This window comes from Zonotrichia albicollis, chromosome 2, assembly GCF_047830755.1.
Source record: "Zonotrichia albicollis isolate bZonAlb1 chromosome 2, bZonAlb1.hap1, whole genome shotgun sequence".
NCBI lineage: Eukaryota > Metazoa > Chordata > Aves > Passeriformes > Passerellidae > Zonotrichia > Zonotrichia albicollis.
In genome coordinates this window covers 8,636,336-8,655,989 of record NC_133820.1, presented here as the reverse complement: position 1 = coordinate 8,655,989, position 19,654 = coordinate 8,636,336, and the positions used below count along the sequence as shown (strand labels likewise).

General features: G+C 37.9%; 1 protein-coding gene across 2 annotated transcripts in view; it reads right to left on the bottom strand.

Moving 5' to 3' along the window:
• The window catches only part of ROBO1 (roundabout guidance receptor 1), a 682,041-nt gene that overhangs the window by 586,726 nt on the left and 75,661 nt on the right, over positions 1-19,654 (bottom strand). For both annotated transcript variants that reach the window (XM_074532705.1, XM_074532691.1), the window contains exon 2: positions 7,024-7,165. In XM_074532705.1, the coding sequence (XP_074388806.1) occupies positions 7,024-7,111 (88 nt within the window). In that variant the 5' untranslated portion in view covers positions 7,112-7,165. The remainder of the gene's footprint in view (positions 1-7,023; positions 7,166-19,654) is intronic.

The window sequence follows — 19,654 nt, the reverse complement described above, 5'->3', positions numbered from 1 at the left end:
CTTTCCAAATCCTGATTCTGAGATCAGTTTTCGTGAATGCTCTGTCAGAGCATCCAAAACAAGTAGAGTATCAATATTTTTTGAGGAAAATGATAGACATCAGCTTCTCAAGGAAAAAATAAAAGGATGAAGTGCCTCTGAAATAACATCCTTGAAAATTAAGAGAAAAAGACAAAGCAAACTCCTCCTTACACACATAGAAAGAGCTTATAAAGGCACCTACCTACAGGCACAATGACAGCAGCTGTAGCATCTCACCTCTATCAGTCATAATCTAGAACAGTGCCAATTTCTATTAACCAAGCAATAGAGGAACTAAAATTACTCCTCCTGCTCTACGCAAGTCACTCCGGTTGCTCCAGCGCATTTTGATGACTTAATTAGGAAGATGGTGCAGCACATGTGGTTTTCCAGCCAGGTTCATCACAAAGGCCACATCATTAAAGCACAAGAGTTGTGTCTTCTACAGCTAGATTAAAAATAGGGATTTCTTCATTAAGTGTCTTGCAGCTGACTGTGCCTCTTGATTTGTCTCCGTCTATTCAGACAATTAAATAAAGCGTCATGCTTTATTTATTTCTTTTTAAAGGCTAATAAAGAAGCTGTGAATTGAAGTACAGCTGGCAATCTTTTTATTTATTAAGACCTCAGTGTACACAGTGGCAATCTCTGGAAGGCAAGGCACGTGCTGGGATTTTTTCCTCCCCTTTTTAATATATGTTCTCTTTGCAGGCACAACATTTCACCTAATAGGAATTAGAAGCCTTTGTCATCCTCTCCAGCAGCAAGAGGAGTCAGAAAAAAAATAGTCACAAAATGCCCAAAACAATTAAAAAAGACGACAAAACTAAACCTATTACCCAACAGGGAAAACCTAACGTAACACAAAAGTCCACCAATATGAAATCTGAGTACAGAAATCTGAATACTTTAAAAAAAGATATCTAAAAAAAGACAAAGCTGTAAAAATTAACTAGCATATAATCAAGTCAGAAAGTACTTCAAATTTGGTCACAATACTGCAAATTATTAAAAACCAGCTATTTCCTTTTACTTCTATCGGCAGGGATGGATGACTAAAGACCTTATACGATTGTTATGTAGGTATATTAAATGAAAATATTATACAAGATATACTACACACTTTTCATTTCCTGATAACAAGAATTTATTATCTCTTGTGTTAAGTAATCTCATTTGTATAGCCATAATGGGAATTATGCATGGTAATGTCATTCCACGGAAACACCATAATATTTCCTTGATAACAAATACATTGTATCACAACATAATGGGATCTAGCAGTAGTCCATGAATACTAGGAAATTTTAAAAAATATTCTACAAGGAAGGATGACATACTGCTCTGCACTTCAAAGAAAGCTGTACGTTCCATGAGGCAAGATGACTTCTCGGTCTTAAGAGTGACTAACTGATAATTGTTTGCCATTATGCATATTTACAAAGGCACATGCATGCAAAAAGCAGTGATGAAGTGAGATGATCTCAGGTGCTAGTTCTTTCTTTCTGCAGGAGGTTTAAGGATGGCCTATACACTTGGCAGGGATAAGAGAGAAGCAAGAGGCAAACGTGAATGCAAATATGGTCTTTACCAGGGCAGAGATGTCATTTTTTCTTAATTTCTTAGCTCTCTTTTTATTTACTCAGCCTAAATAAACCCCTTCCTTAGGAGCCAAAATGTGAGGGATGCTTGAATTGGGTTTTGGTTTACCTTTCCAGTTCTGAACTGACAATAATATTCTGTCCATTTCAAGTTAAATGGATGTACATGATAGAAGCACATCTTTCTACATGTTCCTTGACCCCAGCAAGGCCTAAACTGTCTCTCTATTCTCCCTTAATGTGACCTTGACTTCCACAACCTACAAACTTGGTGGCACTTACTTACAAGAGGACGCAATACATTAAATCATCATCCCTTGCTACACATCACTTGCAGATGCATTTGTCACTGCTATATTAAATTAGGATCACAAAAATGTAATTTATGGCCAAGAGTGACACTTGATAAAGCCTGTGAAAACAAAATTACCAGAAAATGTGCAACAAAACACAGTACTTCTTTCCACTCCAATCTGTCAACAAGAACAGACCCTCCATGATTGAACTCTCTAAAGCAGAAGTTATGTGATGGAAAGTTAAGAGCATGTCAGGATGAATCTGGGAGCCTGGTTGGTGAGCTGGATTTGAGCTGGCACTGTGCCCTTGACCTAGGGAAGGCTACCAACACAGTGGGATGCTTTAGGAACAACACAGCCAGCAGGGCAAGGGGCAGTGGGCTCCCTCCTGTTGTTTCATGAGTGCACATGGAAGGAAAAGAAAAGAAAGAGTGCATCCTATGGAGACTAAATGATTTCCATGTGCCTTCCAACCTAATGACTTCCCTGATTCCATAGGTGTTCCTACCTCTGGGCTACTTGCTTCAAATCATTTCTATATGTATATATTAAATAAAAATATAGATAATGTTATCTTGGTTTGGGCTCAGATTTAAGGACAAATAGAAATTGCATGGAATTTGAGGACTCATTTTTAAAAATCTGACTCTTTTAAATCGTATCCTTCCTTCTTCAGAGTCAAGATTATTCAGCAATTTATAGCTCAGATAAAGTTGCACATTCTCAGGTACAAAGTATTTGTTTGGCTTTTTTTTTGCTTCTGTCCTTATCTTATTTTCCCTGTGACTTAAAAATCAAGCTTTGGAAGGCTTACTGGCTCATCTCACAACAGTTACCAACATCACTTTACTTGCAAACACTATAAATTTATAACAAGAAACCACCAAGCCTTGCCATTGTTTTTTACTATGAGTTTTGCTGTTGGATCACTTGCTCAGAAAACGTGAAAACTACCCTGAAGTACCTCCCAACTGAAGGGATTTAAGTTGATACCCACCATTCTTCAAGAAGTGCCAAGATCACTCAATTTTCTTAGCTCAACGAGGCTTTCCTCTTCCTTTACATCTTAATGATCAGGGACTTACATGAGATTTAAGCATTCAATTCTTTGACTCTCAGCCCACGCCAAAAGACAGCACAAGTTGGCTGAGTTTGGCTGAACATTCCCTTTTTTATACATTATTCTCAGAAAAAGACCCGTGTAACCACAAACCTAGGTCAATTCTTCATCCAATCTATTCAACACCTTGTCCAGTCCTTGACAGATATATTTTGAATATTTTATTGAAAATCCATTCAGACTCTTCCAAAGTACAAAAAAATTCCTTGAACGCACATTACAAGACCCTGGTATTCCTAATGAAGCAGCAAATTAAGATCTTACAGTGCTAGGAAACTTTTATTCAATATACCTTCACAGGTTGCAGAGAAATAAGAAGGTGGAATTCCTTGTTAAAATGTATCAAACAGACCTATAATTCCTAAGTATATTTTGACAACAAGTTCAGTAATGTTACAGGTCAAAAAATACAAGTCTAGCTTTCTCTAGCCAGATGACTAAGTTTTGAGTACTAAAAAGTTGACAGCAATTAAAAAAGAAAAAATAGACACCAAACAATTTAGTTACTGATGTTACTGAATTATGATTGACTTGACAAAAGCCCTAATAAAGGAATATTTAGATTCCAAAACAACTGCCTCTTTTTCACTGCCTTTAAGATGCTATGGTAAGCAATCTGCATTTAGGGGAGTTGCTTTAGGATCAATTGTCTCCTGTTGCAAACAGGCAAACAAGGTAGGAGGGTGAATTTATTTCCTGCAGTTCTTCAGTAATAAGCCAGTAAGTATTAGGGAAAAGGAAACTTAAAATATTACTTTCTGCCCCAGGAAAAGTCAAATCCTGAACTGATCCTCCTCAGTAAGCTTCTGCGGCTACCAGAGAGTTGTTTATTTTATGGTTTGTTTTTTTTTTTTTTACACTTACACCCATGAATAATTTCTCAAGTTTGTATTTCATTATGTACGTTTTATATATCTTATGCTATGCTATATATCTGCATTTCTTATAGAAACCATTTTCTGGAGAAACAATGAACAGTATTTGTAAACCATAGAGGTACAGAAGCTCCTGTCAAATTTGTCAAAAATCTGGGTTCAAAACAGATATTTTCCTTATCTTCCTACCTGTGAAACCTATAGAGAATTCTGTTGCAAAAATATTATAATCTATCAGAAGCATACAAATTTTTTTGTTTGTTTCCAACATTGCTGACAAATTTGTCATGTTTTTACAAGGCTTTCTTTGTGCAGGTATCTCTGTGAAGCACAAGGACTGACACCAAACAACACAAGTGGCATCTCCTCCAGTTCAGATGGAGAGATTTTCCACAACACTCCCTGTTTGGAACTAGGTTCCAAACCCAGCCAAATTCAGCAGGAATGCTCCTGTTCTCTCTATTAGTAGTCCAAAAATTCATAAGTTTGCAATATTGATGTCAAAAAGAAAAATAAATCTGTTCAAATTAACATTTTTTGCTGTATGTCATGTATAGTTATCTTTTTTTTGGTTTTTGGCTTTTTTGACAAACCGGTAACTTCAAAACACTTTAAAGACTTAACTGAAAACACAGTGCTCAACATATGCATCTAAATATAATATGGCATTAGTTAATGCCATGTTTTCTTAGATCAGTGCACTTTAAAATCAGCTATCAAATTTTCCAGCTTTAAAATACGCAGAGCAACTGGCAAGGAAAAAAAAGAAATCACATCTTTCCCAGATAATGTTCAATCCCTGATTAAATAAAGATGTGCCAAGGCAGAGATACTTTATGCCTCAGGAGACAGCCATGGTGGAATTGTGAGTGTATTTTATATGTGAATTAGAGGTAAGATGTAATGACATGAGATGAAAGGCTCAGCCATGATTTTAATAAAGGGGGGAGACAGTGCTTCCCTGTGGACCCCATATGCAAAGGAGTGAGACTCAACAAGAATATATGAAAAGATTCAACAAAAGCTACAACAAATGCTTCAAAGTTATAAGGCCACTATTAAAATTCATCACATTTTACTGAAGCTGAGTATTCCACATCTGAGGGTAAGCTCTAACACATTTCTGATAAATTTAATTTCATACGAAAAGCTACGTCATCAGTAAGGCTGGAATATTTTCAATTTTCAGATCAAACAGAATTTTGTGTTTAGAACCCATAACATTTTGGTTTTTTAAGCATTTCTAATAACATGATATAAAAATAATTCCATGTAATTTGTTATTTAAGAGCATGGTTTTAATTGTAATAAAATACCACAATTTAGTAGTATTACTATGATAACAGACATTTCAGCTGCTTAATACTTTTAGCATTCCTCAGGAAAAGCTATTAGCTATTGCTCTAATGATTATTTAACATTTTTTATGGCTGCAGCAGAACTCTAAAGAATCATTATTTAATTTTCTTTCATTAAATATAGGAAATAGTTTCAGATTTTTTACAGTTTTCTCTATTTCTGTACATTAAAAAAAAAAGACATGCCTTCATAAGGAATAGACATGAAAAGAGTAAAATGAATGGGATGAACTGCTTAAAGGAAAAAAATAATCCTGCTTTATTTGATCTTTTGTGATAATCACACTGCTGGCCCCCTGCCAGCAAGGCTCAGCATGCTGATGTCTGGCCAAGTACAGTAATCTCTTGGTTCAAGTCTGAGGTCTGTGATGAAAATTACAAAGCAGGGGCAAAAATCAAAATGCCACCTGTGATTTTATTCTGAAACTAATTTGATGGAAAAAGTAATACAATGAAAACAGTCATTTTAGTAAAGACTACGAAACTATGACTAAATTGAAACCAAGGCAAGAGGATGGAGGTAGCTATCAAGCAAATACATTTGGATCTGCAGGCATTCCTTTTAAAATGAGCAGTAAATGTCTTTGTGACAGGTAAATTGCTTTGAGATTATGTTTGAAGTCCGAGGTCAAACTTTTAAAATGATAATTTTAACTTGCATCTTCCTTTATTCTGGAGTCTTTCTCCATTTGAAAACCAACAAAACCAGGAAAAATCCCACAATAATTTATTTCCTTATTTTCTGTGTACCACCGTACAATACAGGCAAACAAACAAATCCTTGAAGAAATCTTTTTCCTTTCTCTTTTCATTCAGAAGTCTGTATTTGAGTTAGTTGCTCAAAGATACAGGGAAGGGAATTGTATAGCCACAAAATTCTGTATTTGCAATGTACTCAAATTAGAAATTAAGCTAGTAAAGTTCACTAAATTATTATTCAGATTGAAACCAGAAAAAGCAACCAGTAAAATCCAGCATGCCACTTATTATTCTATGCAGTTGTTTTCCTGAAAGGTTGTATGCCATTAGCAGAACTGGTGAAAGTATGGTTAGATTTTTCTTTACAAATATTGAAAATTGCTCAGAATTACTTGGAAGCTGCTTTTAGAGATTTGTTATTAAACAAAAACCCAATACAAAGTTTTGTTTCCTTTGTGTTACTAGAACATAAATTTACACTATTTGCTGAAGTGATGCATGTTCCCTATTTTACCACCACCTTCTTTATAAACTTGTACAGTATCTTGCCATTTGTGTACACACTACCCTTCTCTGAACTGGTAAGAATTACCATATGCAAGCACCAGGACAATCCCTGATCTCTGGGCCTCACTGAGACATTGCATTTCAGCAACCCCCCAGCTGCTATTTTGCTCTTCTTCCGGAAGGTTCTCTACAGATTTCCAATTCTCTTTGATATTCAAGTCTGTTTCTGCCCTCTATATCTTCCCCCCACCAATTGTGCTAATCAAAGGAATGCTTTAATAGCCACCTTAGCCTTCTCATATTTTCATGCCACTCCTTTTCTATATTTTCCTCTGCAGTCAAAAAAACCCAAACATTGCAGCACAGACAACACAATTAAATTGCCAAATTCTGTGTGTTATGCATGCAGATAGGCTCACAACTTCCTTAACTCCACACATAGGCACATTTTAACATACAGAGAAAACTTCAGGTATATTCATGCACATACTCACATGGACAGCAAAAAAAGCCATGAGCATTTATGTTTAAATAAAAGGCACCTACCTGGAATGAGCTGGCCCAGTAACTGATGGCATCTGGAAAGGCTGAATACAGCTACTACAGCCAGAAAAGGATAATGTTTCCATTTCATGATGTGTCCCTCCTTGCATTACACCAGCTCAGCAGCACTACCAGTAAATGTCGCCTGAAATACACCATGGAAGTAAGAACAGAAGAATTAATGACAAATTGAGGTACTTACAGATATATTTGTCCAGAGTAACTCTATGAAGAACACTGGTTCCAATACAGCTTTAGCTATTAAAACAGTGTTAAATTATCTAACAGTTAGGCAGGGGAAAACCATCACCAGAATATTAGCTATCCTTGCAGAGCAGACAACCCCAAACCAGATGTTTTAAAGGGAAATACAAGGATCCCATAGTGAACATATATGTTTTCAAGTGCTGCATGTTGTTTGGTTAAGTTATTAAAGAAATTGCTCACTTCAGCAGGATAATTAAGTACATGTTTAATCCATCTCAGTGCTAGAAATACTTAAACCCTTGCACAAGTTGGAACCAGAGTCAAGGCTATTCAACTTACTATGAAAAGAGGGTTAAAACCTCACTTTAGTCTTATGAAAGTATGTTTTGCTGAAGGAGAATTAGGGATAATTTTTCCCAGTAATAACTTGAGCCATTATGACAATTTTCTGGTGAGTTTTTATGTTCTTAAGGGCAGAAAACATTCATCTGATTGACAGGAATGCAATCTTATGAAGGGAGACAATATTTTGAATAAAAAACCTCAAAATATTTTTAACCAAAATATGACTTTTAGACACATCATTCTGTAGATTAAAAAGCATTCACAGCTCTACTGGTGCTTAAAAGCCATCTCTGCTCATTCTACTTGTTTACTCTTCACCTACATTAGTGCTTAATATAGACTTGTTCAGCAATCATGGAATTGTTGGGGCTGGAAGGGAACCCTGAAGTTCATCCAGTCCCATCCCCTGGCAAGGGAGGGTTACCTGGAGCAGGTTACACAGGAGTGCATCCAGGTGGGACTGGAATGTCCCCAAAGGGGAGACCCCACAGCCTCCCTGGGCCTCAGGCCTTGTTTTCAGCCTGTTTCAAATGCCTTTCCTCTTAAACTTTCTAAAACACGTACAGTGTTTTTCAGATGATTTCAGTAGATTTGTAAAACCAATAAGCTGTTTTTTAGATAGTTAAATACACAATCTGAAATCTGATTGCTTCATTTCAGATGATTTATTTTGGGGGAGGTTTAGTGTTTCACTTGGGTTTTTAAAGGGCCTTTCTCTGAATACAAACCCAAATGCATGTGAATGTAACATGGCATATATTCCGGAGTGTCTGGGGTTCATGACAAGATCATGATGGTGAAAAGACACTGTTTTAAGTATCTGTGAAGTTATGAGATATGCCAAATTGCCTGACCCTAACCAACAATTAGAGACCACCAAGTAACTGCAAATCTGATATATACTGACACAAAAATCTACTCCAGTAATAAATTATGTTAGACCTTAATAACTTTACAACTACACTTCTTATTTCACTCTCCTTGTTGTTAACGTATACTCAGAGATGGCCAGTTTGGATGATGAATCCTACATTATTTAAATGCCAGCAGACATAATTGCAATAGTGAAGAAAACCACAGTGACACCAGTCACTTGTTCGTGCTGTTGGGACAGAGGAGTTTCATCTGTAAACCTAATGCATATTTAATGACTACAGATTGAAGAGTTGCACGACCACTGGGAGCACTCAGTGCCACCTGACACTTTTTGGATGTTCAAAAATGCATAAATAAGTTTCATATGAGCAGATTCAATCTCCTACACATGTTGCATTTTAAATTTTCTTTTTGTGTTGCACCTGTGCCTGTACTATCTTAGTAACTAGAAATAATAATACTCCATTTCCTATTATAATTGCCTGTGTCTTGCAACATATTTTACTTTTTTTCCCCTCTCATTTCAACCACACTGCACACAAAAACTTCCTGTTCCTTCCATTCTCATTCTTTTAATTTCCCCTATCACTCATATGGCTGCTCTTCTGTTGCAAACAGCTTGACAGCTCTTAATGGCAGAGTTAACTGCAATTAATGGCCAGGGTGTTACATGCTGCTCTGAATTCTGTTCATGGTAGGGCTCCAAGACTGAAATTTGGAGGCTCAGGCCCTTAAAATACCCATCTCTTTATCTACACAGTAATATAAAGCCATTTACTACTTTGGTTTCTGTCAAGCTATTGACTACTTTGGTTTCATACTCCCATTGTTTCTTCACTTCCTGTGCAAACAAGACTTAATGCTGCTTCTAACACAAGGCTGAGGATGCAGTCCTTGGATTTTGCTTCATCAAACAAAATCAGGAAAATAAGATTTTCAGTATCAAGATTTACTTTATAATTATTATAATCATTATAATGTGGGGTAAAGGAACACTGAGGTGAAGGAGGAGAGCTGAGCCTAGGAAAAACAAGAAAGGTAGGAGAGGGGGGGGTTTTAATTTTTGTCATTTTTCTCACCATTCAACTCTATTTTAATCAAAAATTAATTTTGCTCTTCAGCCAAGATCAACTGACCTCAACAGTGAAGTTGCAAGGAAGAGATGAATGCCAGGAACACACCTGATGGCACTCGCCTTCTCTGTGAAGGTGTACCATGCACAAATCCAACATTTTATCTCTCCTTACCTCTCTCTTGCATTTACTTAACTGGTAGATGCTGATTTCTTTTTAATCTGTCCATGTGACACAGCTCCACAGGGAGCTCTGACCATGAATGCTTGGCTGTTCGGTTAAAAGCTTTTTCACCCTCTTATTCTGCTTGTAGTCTTATGTTTGAAATAAAATATTTAACTGTAAAGCTGGAAATTCTCAGTACCATTAAAAATAATATTACAGAAAATTTCAGTGAAAACAGCTTTCATGAAGCCATATAATTTTAATAGGGAAACAATATTTTTTAGTCTATAGTTTAAAAACAAATCCTGTAGATATTCCTTGAAAACCATCTTCAATAGGATGCTAATTCTTATTATTTGGGGTATAGAGCTTCTGAAAGAGTACCCCTGATCACAGGAAAGAAAGTAGAAAGAGTTGTCATCAAAATGGTTTTCAGATAGAAGCTGAGTCCAGATAGAAGCTGAGTCCAGCCAAAGAGAAACAAGATCTTTTCATCATCTACTGCCACAACGCCACAATTCTGGCACTACACAACAACACAAGAAACACCCAGAAACGCACTGCAGCCAAAGGGACTCGGATGCAATTCTCTGCAATTAGTTTTTCAGTGTCTGACCTACAAAGGTAATGCTGCAGAATGGTGACTGGCACTAATTAGATGTTGCCGGTGACAGAAGAAGGATGCACTCACCACAGACACTTCAGCTGGTCTGAGACCTCGCCTCACTCTGCATCAAATGGCCACAGACCTTCACCAGAAAGTGCAAGGAAAGATTTAGATCCAAAGCCTTGTCCAGGGTGCACAATGAAGATAAACACTGGCTTCTCTATGACATTATAATCATTAAAGAATCAATGGCAAATTAAACTGCACAAGCCCAGAGGGGAAAGGAGTAGCGTGGTAAATGCAGGGAAAAGGTCCAATCAATTTTTTTCCTCCACTTCCAAAGTCTAGTGCTATTTATCACTACAGCCAGTGTAGAAGCAAAGACAGACAAGATCAAACCAAAGCTGGTTTTCTTTTCATGTCTTCAGGGATTTTGTTTGGTTTTATTTCCCCAAAAAATTTGATAACTATTGATGCTCTGCTGAGGTAACCAGCTTCCTAAGACTACATTTTGAGAGAGCCTTGAGTAGAAAGAGTAGACACAAAAGTCAGGTTTCAGATCCTAACTAATAAAATTAACTTCCCCTTATAAAATATATGCACTTTAGTAGATATTATGCTAAAGAATATTGTTTATCTACAGAATGAGGCAGAAATTTGATTTGCTGTGTACCCAGCCATTTAGGAGTGGACTAGCAAAATTTCACCAAAAGGAGGAAAAAATAGAAAACATTCCTTTTGAAGCAAGGTTAGCTATTTCTGGAAGTGTAATTTTTTAAAGCTTGTAACACACCTTTAGGCCTGCTTGTAGTGGATGGTCCCTTCCTTTCAATCCCCATGTCAGACACCCAGTTATTTGGTCATCCCTGTTTAGACTGACACTACTTCTAAACTTAATCCTCCAATTACAGATCACTGAACTTCCCTTCACTATTTTAAACATCCTGTCTAGGTTAAACTAAGTTTATTTAAAGTTCCAGAAGGAAGCTCTGCCCTATATTATCTCAACTGTGTCCATTTGGGAGCAAAAACGACAGAGTTGATGAACTAGGGGGAAAGTCTGGTTAGCTCCTTTCTTGCTAACAAGTAAATCTACTCTACCAAGATCAAAGCAGATGAAAAATATAAATCTATTTAAACCAGAGTAGTTATCAGTGTAACACATCCACAGATGTAAACAGTCACCCTTTCAGTAACAATTTCAACAGGCACTCATGAAACTCATCTTATTTAGTCTTTAGTAGTCCCAGACATTAGCATTTTTAGAACCAACAGTTAATAATTGGTTTTAACAGTTATGATGCAAGATTCGCACTTTACTTAAAGCTGTTGTTTGCTTGCTTTTTTAATGCAGTGAGAAACCCAAGAATATTTATTGTTATTAATAATAGCAGTGTATTGAATGTGCTCTGTTTACATTCCCAAGCTGGCTGGTGACAAACTTTATGTAAAGCAGCCTAACCTAGATTGTGACTCGATTTCTGTATGGTACTTTTTACTGCCTATGCAGTAACACAGGAACAGTTCATCTACTATAAGTAAAATTAAAAAGAAGAGCTGTGTCCAAGCTTGTACAAGGGGACGAGCAAAGTCTGAGGCATCAGACATACGACAACAGAATCCAGTTTTTCTTCCACCAGTTCCTTGGACCTAACAGATGCTCAGGAGAGACTCCTGAGAGCTGGAAGAAAGCAAGAGATGCTCCTATCTTCAGGATTAATAATTTAGGGAAAAGCATGCCTCTTAGCCTCATCTCAAACCCTAAGAAAGTGAGGAATGAGCCCATTCTGGAGACCAACTCCATATACTTGGAAGGACAAGAAGGTGATCAGTAGTCAGCATGGTTTCATAAAAAAATGTATTTAACCATCCTGAAAGCTTCCTGTGATGATAGGCTTGGTAGCTGAGGGGAGACTCAGCTACCAAGCTGAGTGGGTATTGTTCATCTTGACTATAAGAAGGCCTTTGATGCTTTATTCCACAAGATCCTGGTAAAGAAGCTGAGGAGGTACAAACTAGATCAGCAGAGAGTGAGGTGGACTAAAAACCGCCTGAACTGTCAGGTTTAAAGGATTGTTATCAGCATCACAAAGCCCAGTTTGCAGTCCCTTGAGGTACATCCCAGGGGCTGCTACTGGGTCCAACACTGTTCAATATCTTTACCAGTTACCGGGACAGTAAGACTGAGTACACCCTCGGCAAGTTTGAAGGTGACATGAAACTGGGAAGAGTGGAGCATGGTTGTACCACTATCCAGAGGGGCCTCTGCAGGTTGGAAAAATCTTGTTCAATTCCAAGAGTAATCTCAAATCCTTCACTGGGTGAGGAATAACTTAAGGCACCAGTATACTGCAGAGGGCAGCTGGCTGGAAAGCAACTCTCCTAAAGAGGACTCCGAGCTCCTTCTGGACAAAAAGTTGAGTAGCAATGTGTTCTTGCAGGAAAGAAGGCAAAGGTATCCTGGACTAGTCTGGGTAAGCTCTGACAGCAGGTAGAGCTTCTTCCCCCTCTCCCAAGCAGAGGTGAGGCCACACCTGGAGTGATTTGCCCAGCATTGGGGTCCCAGTACAGGACTGACAGTGGAGCCAATTCAGCAGAGGAGCACAAAAATGTTTAAGAGTTAGGAAAACCTGTCATTTGGGAAGAGACTGGGACTGCTCAGTCAGCAGAAAATCTGGGGAATCAGATCCATGTGAGTAAAACCTTGCTGTGATGGAATGAAAAATAAAGAGCCACTGCCAAGAGGCAGTGGCAGCCCTTGACAGGGCTAAACGCACAAGATGAAACACAAATTCCACCTAGATATAAGAAAAAATCTTCTCTACTGCAAGGTCAATGCACAGTGGAATAGGCAGCCTGGATAAACGTGATTACTCCATCTTTAGATGCAAAACATAAAATAATCCCAAGAAACTACATTACCCTTTCCCTACCTCATCTTTGATTATCCTCCTTCCAGGCTTAGGAACATTACATCAAAATCAGCAATCCATATTCTGTTTTGGATAATAGAATATTATAAGGTGCCCAGCATTGAATGAAGAACAGCTTTCTCACTGAAAATTGGTCACAAAATGCTTAGCAGCTGTAGTGCAGGGTGACTAGAAAAGCTGTCAGCATCAAATGGTCCTGGAGCAGGGGCAGACTGAATGCAGACAGCATACTGGGGATGTTCTTTAGGGCTTCGTAGAAAAAAATAATATGAACACAAAAATCTCTTATTCTGTGAAAAGCCCTCAATTCACGGTCTATAAACAGAAAGTTGAGGAGGTTTGCAATGACATTTTTAGGGGAATAACCTTATGATCCCACAGGGAAAGAGAACAAGCAGATGGATGAATGTTTATACATGCTATGCCGCATTGTAAGCTATGGCCTGTCATCACTGTGATAGTTGTGTTCAGGTTGATTATTCCCCTGGAATGCAAAAATCAATTCAAACTTGCAGACTATTATTTTGCACAGACCTTCAGCACTGCAGATTTTGTTCTCCATTTTATCTTCAGTCACTCCCAGGGGAGCAATCAGAGGCCAAAAGGTAATTGGTACCAGTCACTAGTGAATTCACTGAAAAAAACTTTGCTCAAATCCAGAAAGTGATTTCATTCTGCTAATCAGCCTTTTTTTTCATAGAAACTGCTGATAGAGCTAAAAGCTGGGGGAAGAGAGGGGAGTGTGTGTGTCATCACTCTCAATAAGCTATTCAAGGAGGGAGAGGGAGAGCCCTCAAGGTCTTCGCTAAGAGTTTTACAGTGCAGAGTAGCCTGTGTGCGCACACACAAGTGCCGGAGTGAGAAAAGGAGGTGATGTGGCTTTAGAGGTCTTTAATGTGACAAAATTTACTTCAAACCTAGAGAAAGGAGACACTTTGGGTTGTTCTCCCCCCTAGTAACCAGGCAGTCTCACATAATTCATGCTCATTGTACACAGAACGTCTCTATAATTAAAATGAATCTGCCAAAGGAACAGAACTAGCATCAACAGCAGCTTCAGCTGCCTTGCTCCATTCAGCTCTAAACCACAAGACTTCTGAAGCAACTGTTTGGGGTGGTTTTTAATGCAGTTTCATTTCTCAACATTTTACTCCCTGTGATCAGCCTGGATCTCCCTTTTTGCACAATTAGGCGCTGTTTATTAATGAGGACAAGAAAACAAATGGGAAACAAATCCTGTAGTAACTAACAGCACCACAGAAAAAACCTACGAGAGAAAGAATGGAATTCAGACTTGGATTTGGATGTTGTACCATATTCAAAATGTAAAGCAAGGAGGGGAAAGTAAAAGCTGATAAATTTTGGTTAGTAGCTGAATCCCTGAATGAGGCCAAGTATCTGCAAAGAAATTGCAGATAGTCATGAGACTAAAAATAACAAAATTAACATTATCTATAAGGTTGCTGCACTTAGAATTCTTTGCCTTGTTATAGCGACATTTTTCCTTTTCTGTGATTCAACAACCAGAAAACAAAACTTGAACATGATTTTGAACCCAAATTGCCAAACATCACATACTTGCCCATACCTACTCAGAAGAATGTATTATATGTATAATGTGAAATATGTATGATATGAAATAATTCTCATCATTTCTCAAGCAAAGGAGTTGCTCAATTCAGAAATTTCCCATTGAATGTCAGGAAGAAAGCGATGCTTTACTCCTATTAGATAATTCCACCTTTCCATTATACAAATTTATTTTGCATATAAGTAGTGCAAGAATTAAGTACCTCCAGTTCAAACTGAAATAGTTTCCTTCAAGGAGGTTTGAAATTGAACAAATGCTCTTTTGAAAATAATCTAAATGTGTAAGAAATTCATTAATAATGTAATGAGGCCTGTGTTTTCCACCATAAAAATTTGAAAACCTGGCAACATGTTAAAATTTTTTGTGCACAAAGGATTCATATAAATCAAATAAACTCCCATACTTGGCATTCCTGGTCCACCATCCCTTTTGTCCTCTTGCAAATGAAACAAAAGACTCATTTCTCAGCTACCAAGACTTTCAAGGGAGTGTTTGGGAACCTTGTGTTCTCTACATCTACACAGTTTTTTTAAACAGGAAAAAATTATTAATGCCTTGATGTAATTAACAGCTTCTAGATTTTTAAGAAATGCTGACAGCTTTCAAACACTATTAAGTAGTGGACACTTGAAGAAGTGGTTGCTGTCAAAAGTGCCTCCAAGTAGAGTCACACTGGAAAAGAAACATTTGATAGAAAGAAAATTCAGTATCTGAAAGGTTAAAAAAATCAAACAAAAACAAACCCCTACTTTTAACTGCATTTTGACTCCTCTGTTATACCTGATGTAAAAAAGCAAGGGTTTTTCAAAGGCATTGAAGCTTTAAGCATTCACACTATCTTTGAATGTCTTCAGCAGCAGCAGAAAAGAGGGATTCAATTTTCAAAGATAATTGTGTCAGATAGCTGTCTCATCCCTTTTCAGAAACAATCTGATAAATACCTAATTACCAGCCAAGTGATTTCAGAGCCACACAGCTGGGCCTGAGAAAAGGCTACAGGGAATGACAAGGTCCCCATAAGCCATCAAGAGCAAGAGGCATTTGGTTTGTGAATTACTTCATTTATTCAGCTGATAAAATGCATAGAAAGTCCCCAGAGGAAAAAAAAATTCATAAAATGTTGAAATAATAAATAGAACCAATATTTAACCAGGGAGGTAGAATATTTTCAAATAACACAGAATTGCATACTACAGAACAATTATACTCCAAAATCCACACTGGTAATTGGAGTCCTTAAAACCACTCATTTTTTCCAGAAAACATTTGTACAGTACTCAAACTAACCTTGTCTTTTCTTGATACTGCTGTGCAAGAGGAAAATTGCTTTACAGTAAACTTATATTGCAGTTTCGTTGAGAACTAGAAAAGCATTCTGATATAAAACAATTATAGTCCTTCCTGTTTGGCAGCTGCCAAATAGGAAAGTTTAAAAACCTCCTATTCTTCTTGAACAAACTGGTAATACAGCAATGTTTTCAGAAAAGAAAAAGTTCCACCACTTTTAAGTAACCTCCACCAATTAAAAAAAAACCACAGGTAGTTCATGTAGCACCTCAGATATCAGTGAATCTTTTGAAAACCTGCATCGTAAAAGCCAATCCTCTAATCCTGCTGAACTCCTGGTGCTTGAAGTAGTGTTGGTCTCTATTACATATCCTAAATATCAATGGATTGGAGAGCATGAAAAGACAAAATAATGATGTTGAGTTCAGAATCACAGATGGGAAGGAGAAGATTACTGATAACGCTTCCACAACATGAATTTGAACAAGTTATATATTCCTCAGGCTTTGTGCAAAAAATGCAACAGATCTGGGGCGGTGATGTCAGAATTACCTGTTTCTCACCTAACTCTGCCCTCAGATGGGAGCAAATCAATTGGAATTCTGCAAATGCAAGGAAACAAGGATGGATCTATGCAATTCTGTAGATCTCACAAAATTTATGAATGAGGACACAGTCTTGGATGTACATATCAGAGATGTGAGTCAGTGGCTAATGTGAGGCATCAGGCTGCCCAGCAAAGTGGAGTCACTACCCCTGGAAGAACTTAAAAGATATGTTGACATGGCACTTTGAGACAGAGTTTAGTGCTGAGTTAAGTTGGACTCAGTCTTAAGGCCTAAAGAATTCCACAATTCTACAACTAGGACTTTAAGCTGGCTTGCCTTTCCTCTGCTACCTCACAGCAGTGATCTCAACAAACAGTGTGATAGTTTTCAAACCTGCTCCTTTCTGATGCTCAGCTAGTAAGTTTGAGCATTTCTGTACATGCCATTATTCACCTTGCACATAAACATGAAGTAAAGCTGTCTGGAAAAGGCTGACACTGTTAGCATTTAAGTTCCAGCAGTCAGGCCTGAATATGCAGTGAGGCATGAAGCCAAAGGTCCTGGGGTTTTGCCTGCCTGAAAATTAAGATGTGACTTCAGGTCACAGCTTTGGCATAACCACTGTTCTGAACCATTTAAATTATGGAAGTAAAAGCCCTGGATGAATTCACCCCCACAACTATATTTGAGCAAAGAGACCTGAGTGCAAATCACACAGTGCAAAGAAACACCCAAACTTCTTTTCAGTATACTGTGAAATCTTTGTGTTCTTCTAGTTTCCAAATTTCTTAGGTTTCTATCTATCATGACAGGCAAGGACATAAAATACCCTCTCAAAGAAAGAAAAAACCTCGTGAAATTAAAAAAAAAAAGAATTCTAGACAAAACAGGGACTGCTTTCTACTGCAAAGTTATGAAACAATGAGCATTTTGGGACTGTGGGCTGCAGCTTCAGCAGCAAAAGGCTTGCTGGAATTATTCTCCACTCAAGATTCAACTCTGAAGGAAAGAAAAATACCTTGGCTTTTGCCCTTAGTAAGAACAAGGGTAATTAGCAAGGATTTCCACAATCTGCCTCACCAACAAGCTTTCCCAGAAAGGGAAATGTGCATCAGGATTCCAAGTATATTCAGCTCTCCCCTACAGCACACTCATCCTCCTGGAGCCGCCAGGAAAGGTGAAACAATCGAGGACTTTCAACCTTGCCTGCTCCTTGGTTAAAGAGTGAAATGTTAAATGTGAAATGCTAACTCCTTGGGGGAAAGGAAGAGGATGCCTGCTTTCATGAAGCTTCTAGAAGAGTGGCAGGATCCCTTTGAAACAGACTGATCTGATAAGGTCGTTATGGTTGTTAATAGCAACTCCTTCCTCTGCTTCCCTGGAAGAGACTCTGGCATTCAGTGGCAGTTCAGGGAAACCGAGCTGTCATTGCAGGGCTGTGCCTCTGAAAGCCTCATCCTTACTGTTCCTGGAATGAAATCAGGAGCTTTTTGTTATGCCTCTGCCATATAACATTTGCCTATATGTTATACTTAAAGCCACCTCACTGATTTTGTTCCCACTGGAACCAGGAGCACAGAGAAAAATATTTAAAGTAATTGCATTTCTACAGCTCCTGGAACTGTAAATCTGTGGGTCAAAGGTAAAAATCCTAAATGTCACCACTCCCAGACACCAGAGGAATGCAGGGAGGATGTAACCCTTACCTCTTCTGTCTGGCTAATGGCAAATTTCCACACTGTCTGCAGGGAAGAGATGCAGAGCAGTGCAGTGGGCCTAAAGTACATGTGAGGGAATGAAAACAGTGGTGTGGGATTATTGCAAAGAGAAAGTTTAGAGATGCAGGAATCCTTCAGGTCATTGTGGCCTTGCTATTTTTGTTTCAAACTCCTACAAGAAGTGTCAACGAGACAGTGGGACCACAGACTACATGCAATAAAATGCTATTCTGTAAACACTAATAACCCTCAAGGATGCTGAAGGAAAGGGATTTGTTTAGCATATGTGATGTCAACAACCTAGGAAAGGTTGAGCTATCACCAGCAAGAACAGGCTTCCTGTGTTTAGAAGCAGGAGGAAAGAGAAAATGTAAAGCAACACCTAAACCCTCATTTTTGTGTCTCTGGAATCACAGAGAAAACACATTTAAAAGCTGCACTTAAATTGATGAAAAGCAGGATAGTCTAAACAGTAATTTGAAAATGAAGATCACTCCTAAAAACAATGTCATGCTAGTTCCCCCCACCTTCCTCTTTAGTTTTTTTTCTTTTAAAAAAAGTCCTTTACACCATATGTTTAGTCATCTCAGGGTCTATTGACTCATAAGTTCTGGTTCATAATTTAAGAGCTGAAGTTAACTGTTACAGAGTTAACAGTAGAAGAAAACTCAAATGGATAGAGCATTCTAACCCCGGACGATTTCCCTTGGGAAGATGCTCCCAGATCATGAATTCTGTCTGTTAGAAATAAAACCTGTTAGTGTCCATCAGGATATGAAATGCAGTAAACAACCGGGTACTTGTAAAGTTTTGTTCCTAAGTATACCTGTAAAAAAGTAAATTAAAGGCATAAATCTAAAAAATATCCTGACCAGGAATGCCAACAGATATGGGAGAGAGAACTTATGTCCTAAAAAAGCTATTCAAACTTATAAATTCTGTGCAAAACTTGAAATAACCTTTATGTACAAGGACAAACAACCATATGCGTCTCAACACCAAATTCCAGAGTTTCAGCTAGTCAAACAGCAAAATAAACCAAAGTTTCATACTTATTTTCTCCTATCAATACAATGCACTTTTCTGAGAGAAAGCAGTCAAGCAAAAGGCTTTTAATAGAATATATATAATAAACTAAAAGCTCAGATTAACTGGCTATTATTTTTACTGTTCTGCAGCTCCTAGCATGGGTGCTCAGGCATTTTGCATCTGTCAGATGCATCATCAGATGCTCACACATGTATCACACTCCCTCTAAGTACAAGGGACACCAGCTATGGACAT